The sequence below is a fragment of the Phaethon aethereus genome, assembly GCF_964289735.1.
Source record: "Phaethon aethereus genome assembly, chromosome: 4".
Classification (NCBI taxonomy): Eukaryota; Metazoa; Chordata; class Aves; order Phaethontiformes; family Phaethontidae; genus Phaethon; species Phaethon aethereus.
In genome coordinates, this window is record NC_138578.1 from 68,105,301 (window position 1) to 68,111,300 (window position 6,000).

Consider the following 6,000-nt stretch of genomic DNA (forward strand, 5'->3'; position numbering starts at 1 on the left):
GGTCTGTTAAGTAGAAGTGCTTGCATTTGAGTTGTGTATGAAGTGATCTCTGTGTATAGTTTATATGCATCAATTTAAGTTTGGATTGCAACTAGGGTTATTTCAGGATGAAAGGTATGATATACATGAAAGCTGCTTTTGTGGTTATATTATTAAATAATACATTTCTATCACATAATGTAAAACATCCACTGCTTTATTTACAGTGCTTCACTGGAACCATATTTTACTATCATGAGACATTCCTTGACCAAAAATGTTGTTTCTAATCACAGAGTAAATTAATAAGATTGAGTGACTACAGTCTAAATCTTTTTTAAACTAATCTAGTCAAATATGTGCTACCATAACTAGGCCATAGCAGTGTGTGCTGCCGTGCAAGAGACTAGGGTTTAATTCTTGGATTCTGCTTCTCACTCCATGAGCAGGAGCTAGGAGCACTCCAGAGCTGCAGCCTCAACCCTGGGAGGGATGGAGCCTTGTGTCATTCAACAGCAGTGACCCCCACTGGCCAATTTAAGGAGAAGCATTGAGGGGCTCTAAAAGGAGTCACTTCCAGTCCTCCTCAGAGGTTGGTGGTCATTGCACGGGATCTAGTGAGTGGAGGTTCAATGGGGTGCACTCGGTGGGGTCTTCAGCTTTCAGTCTGAGGAGCAGAATCCTCTCTGGGGAGGAACCAGCATGTGCGCTTCCTGAGACACTATTTTTGCCTGACATAACGATAAGTGGCAGGATTGTCAAGAGGTTTTTTTTCAAATGTCCTGTAACTAATGCTGTGATATCTATCTTTTAAATAGAATGAGGGAAAACTCCACTAACCTCAATATAATTGTAGTTTAATTCCTAGAGAGAGAGAAATACTCAGTAGCATGGAGAGAAATACAAGTGCAAACTGTCCTCTCAGTGGGTGTCATTATATTAAAGGAATAATATTTGCAAAGAATCTGAGAAATTAGAGATGGAAATACTTCCATCTCCCCGCTGATGCACGAAAATTTCCTACCACAGATCGAGATTTTTCCCAGCCCAGTGTTAGGCGACCTGAGCAGCAAAGCTAGCACCCTTCCAGTGGGGTCATTAATCCTCAGTCTGCGGTCCTCAGTATCAGAAATATTGTCTTAGCAGTGGGGGTTACATTTTCATTTACTTAATGTCATCTTACTACCCTAGTTTACATGTCATCAGGTTGGCCTAAAGCGATCCTCTTCCTTTCAGCACTTGCAGCTGTTAAGCATGTTTACCCCTCACAATCATTTGGTGGATGTAACACATACTTAATTCTTTCACGTGGCCTCCCCAGCCAGCTGTTGTAGCCCCATAGTTATTTTTGATGCGCTTCTCTAAGTCTCATCCAAGTTGCCGACCTCTTGCTGGTGTGGCAACAGGCGGAACTTGAGGTCCATGCTCAAGAGCGTTGAAGTGAGGGGAACTGTTGCCACCTCGGTCTGTGATTCTGTATTTCAGCCACTGTGGTCCTTTTTGCCTGCCACACTGCACGCTCAAACCCAACTTGCTGTCCTCTGCCAGGTCTCTCTTGTCATTAAAGCTCTCGCAATACAACGGGGTCAGGTCTGGTTCAGCAGTGCACGCTCTTTGTTGTCTGTTGTTTAGAGGGGCGGAATAAATTAGAATAAACTTCTGGTTATAAACACTTTTGTCTGTTAAACTTCTATGTCGCAAAGCTGTGTGTGGATTTTACTAAACCAAGTATTTTATGGATATATGGAGTAACAAAATATAGACAACGTAAAGAAGAATTCATGTAACAGTTTCCATCTATTCATAAATTTTTCACATAGCAGAGGCTGAAAATGTGATATAAACATCCTTCTGTAGCATGTCAGCCTTTGCTGAGGGATATCGAGAAACACTATAAATACTTACAGGCAACAGTTTGTATTGTTTCATGGTGAAGGAAGCACATAATCTGATTAAAAAGAAACCTTATTGAATGCAAACATTTGTCTTCTGTTTGCTTTTTACAAATGCTTTTACATTCATAAGGAGGAACAGATCCTTTAAAATATGAATCTGTTGTTCGCTAGGATCCTTGGAAGGGCTGCTTAAATCAGCAGGTACAAAGCTAGACATCTGGAATTACTGCGCTTCTACCAAACGCTAGCTGATGCCCTGCACCTGAGCTGCATGAAAAGACGCGTCCCACGTATTTCTTTAGCGGTTAGCACAGCAGCCTGTTTCTCCGTTGAACAGAGAGAACAAGAGAGCTCTCTGGCTTTGCACCTTTGCTTTCCAATCTCAAGTTTGCACCTTTCTATCCCACGCTGGTTAGTTTTTTTGTGGCAAATGTGTGATGCACTGGAGTACAGTAGGCGGTTTACTTGTTTTCATGGAAGGACAATTTGTACTTAAAGCAGTGATTAGATGAATTCTTTCTTTCTTGCATGCTTCAGTTTTTGATGACTACTAGCTTCATCAGTGTAATTATAATTAGCACTCTTCATCTTCCTTTTACGGTACCAGCTGGACAGATTGGTCCTCTTACTGCACAGATTGGCGGCAGGGTTGCCTACATGGAGTTAGGTGACAGGCACCATGAAATAACAGATGGTAAATTCAGGGCTTGTTGGCAATCAGCAGGTTTTTGCTAATGACTTAATTAGCTATGCAAATTGTCAAATCAGTGTGAACATTGTTTTTATCGGAAACTTTACCTAAATTAATTACCATAATTAAGTAGCAGAATGTCAAGTATATTGGATGCGTAAAAGGGCTTGGCTGGCTGTGGATAAGAGAGTTACCATCTTTATCAGAGTGCTGTGCTCCACATTTGGGAAGTCTGAGGACAAGAAAAGCGGTTTCTTTTAAGTTACTTTTCAAATACGCCTATCACCAAGTTGCAACTGAGATGCACCCTGGTGCCTTTCCAAATAAAATGGCTCAGGAAAGAATGACTGGATGAGTCATTTTCAAGTTTCAAGCAGGAGTTTAAGGCAGTTTCATAGCCTGCTTATTTGCTTAAAATCATGCACATTTTTCAGTCTACCTGCTTTTCAGTTCTGGGGTTTCTGAGATCCAGAGCCATGAGCATGCAGCTAGAGAGACGTGTTACAGTTCTTCATTTAAGTTAGAAATAAAGTGTAAGCCTGTCTCCTGGTTCCTACTATGCAGGAACTTGTAACTCTGTTGTACAAATGTCACAAAGTTAAGAGATGCAAATTCTCTAACATAATTTTTTTAAGTTGATTTTTTCTCTCTCAAGGTTTCCATATAACAAATATTGGGTGCTGTTCACAGGATGTGATGGTGGTAGGAGAACCAACTCTGATGGGAGGCGAATTTGGGGATGAAGACGAAAGGCTTATCACTAGATTAGAGAATACACAGTATGATGCAGCAAATGGCATGGATGATGAAGAAGATTTCAACAATTCACCTGCACTGGGAAATAACAGCCCGTGGAACAGCAAACCTCCTGCTAACCAGGAGACTAAATCTGAAAACCCGACACCACAAGCTTCCCAATAGGCTATTCCGCAGCAGTACCCACTGCAATGTGTGTCAGTGGGTTATTGTTACTGTTTCACAGCATTCTTAAAAAAAAAAAATTAAAAAAACACCTTTTGACGAATACAGTATCTATTTCTAAACTAAAGCTATCTGATTTTTTTTAATTAGGGAAAACTCTTGCATAAGCTTCCATATACATTTCTTGGAAGCATTCACATACAACATGATACTGGCACTGACCTCAATTAAAATAATTGAAAATTAAATAGCATCTCATGGCAAATTTCCGACAATGCATTTTATCGGAAGGGGTTGGTTTTTTCCTCATCAAACAATGGCCATATTTTAACAAGTCATCAGTGCTCAGGATCTCATTAACGTAACTATGTAAAACTTTTTACAATTGTAATATATTTTCTGCTTTTCAACTTGCACCTGAAATTTCTTGTTTCAGAAAAAAATCAGCTTTTAAGGAAAAGTAATTTAAAGTAACTTTTGTTTGTTCTTTAACTTTTCTTTCATTGGTTAATCATTTAAAGGATCCAGCATTTTTAATTTACATTTAGCTGATGCCAGTAGATACTCTTTCCATCATTTAATAAAAATGCTGAAACAAGAAATGTCTTTTATTCATCAAAGACATGAAAAATATTTTTATGTGGAAAAAGACACCCAGTCCTATGAGAGTTTATGCTTTGTAAAATTGCTGTCGATCCAGATATTTTAAAGCCATGTAATCCATTAACTTTGTGGGCAGCTTAATAAATCTAAAACTTTTGTGTTTTTATTATTGTACCTGAGTTGGCTTTGTTGTTATTTCTTTTCATAGTATATTTCTTGTATAATATTTTTGTAAAGCCCTCAAACCGTTTTTTTGTTTTCTCTTTTTTTTTTAATTCCGATGTATTTATGTGAAACTTTATAAAAGAAACTAATTTTTCATTTACATATTAATATGTTCAACTCATCATGTAAAGACACAGTGAGTCAGTGTGTTATATAATACAACTGCATTTTATGTATGCTTTGCCAATAAGTGTGCCAATAAACTGTGTTGACAAAATGTGCTCTTATATAGTGCCTTTACAGTTCCTTGCACGCAAAAGACACGCGCCCAGGCGCAGGATCACGCACCAGGAATTTTTGGAATTAATGTTTTGCCGAATTACAACCTTCTTTCCAGCAAAAAGGAAGGCCTGTAGTCTAGGTGTGAATCGCCTACAGCTCAGTTTGGTTAGATGCTCTTTTTTTAACATTAATGACATGTAACACCGCAGGTCGGCAACAGCAGCAAGAGCCAAGCACGAGGGAGCGCGGGGCGGCCAGCGAGCGCACCTCCAGCCTGAACCTTGCCTCCCTCGCCTTCCAGGGCGGGGGCTTATCAGAGCAGGGATTTCCGCTCTGCTGAATCCTGTCTGATGGTTTTATGATAAGTCCCTCAACCGGGGCTGAGAGGATTTAAAAAATTCTCCTTCTTTCTTCCCCTTGCTGTCGAATCAGTTGTTCAGGGGAGGAAGCAAAACCTCTGGGCTGGGCTGCCAGGCGCAGGGGCACGCGCCCGCGCCCCGGGGCAGCCCTGCGAGGTGGCAAATGTGTACAGGGAGAACTACCGACACGGAGGTACCGAATCCACACGGTCCTGTCTTTCGTGCAGGGGCGTGACGTTTTGCTCGTGACTGAAGCTCTGCTTTTAATATTACTGACATTACTAAAGCATCTGAAGCACTCCCGTTCTTTTTTTTCTACATGTGCCCAGAAGCCACTCTGGGGAGATGTGTCTCCCAAGCATATATAGATATTTTTAAGCGTGCTTTTGCCGGATGTGATTCCGCCAACTAGTTTTGAAACCACCATTGCAGAAGAAATACAGGGCAAAGCACCCTGCGCTGCCCCTTGGTTCTTCAGCGGGAGAGAGCTCCCTCCCTGCCTGAAGAACGAACCTCAGCCGGTGACGGGGACACCGCTCTCCTGCAAGCAAAAACCTCGTCGGGCGAATTTTGGCACCTATGGCAGGCCTCGCGGGAAGGTAGCCTAAAAGACGCTCCAGGGTTCTGTAGGGTCTAGAGCACAAAGGAGGTCAACTGCGGGGGTAGAATTTAAAACTAACAAAATAACAAACGTGGACTGAGTGTATCTGCATGGAGAGCAACGCTGCTCTCCTTCATAACACTCGCAAGATGTAGGAAACGGCGGGTCTATCACTCAGTGACTGTATCAGCCCTGGTTTTTCCATGTAAATAATTAAATTCACAATGTATTCCATTAAGGGATCACTGGCTCCTATATAGCTGCTATAACATTACAATTATACACTGTAATTCTAATGTTCAAAAACACTAATCATTCATATTACATTTCCGTGAGCACACTCTAAAAGGCGTTCCTTATTATTAATCTTTCAAGACTGGCACTACGATTTCAATTTTTAAAAAGATTTATGATGTCATATTACTCCCGTTGTTTCAGTAAATAAACATAGGAACGCTTGAAAAATGGGTAACAGACTCCTTGGAGTGCTGTCCTTGAATTAAT

General features: G+C 40.9%; 1 protein-coding gene across 3 annotated transcripts in view; it reads left to right on the plus strand.

The window, feature by feature from the left end:
• The window catches only part of LDB2 (LIM domain binding 2), a gene marked incomplete at its 5' end in the record, with an annotated part of 217,511 nt that extends 213,726 nt beyond the window's left edge, over positions 1 to 3,785 (plus strand). For 2 of the 3 annotated variants that reach the window (XM_081999460.1, XM_081999461.1), the window contains one exon: positions 3,256 to 3,785. In XM_081999460.1, the coding sequence (XP_081855586.1) occupies positions 3,256 to 3,486 (231 nt within the window). In that variant the 3' untranslated portion in view covers positions 3,487 to 3,785. Of the gene's footprint in view, positions 1 to 428; positions 771 to 3,255 lie in introns of those variants that run through there. The other variant, XM_081999462.1, reaches the window with a different exon arrangement.
• Positions 3,786 to 6,000: the final 2,215 nt, after the last annotated feature.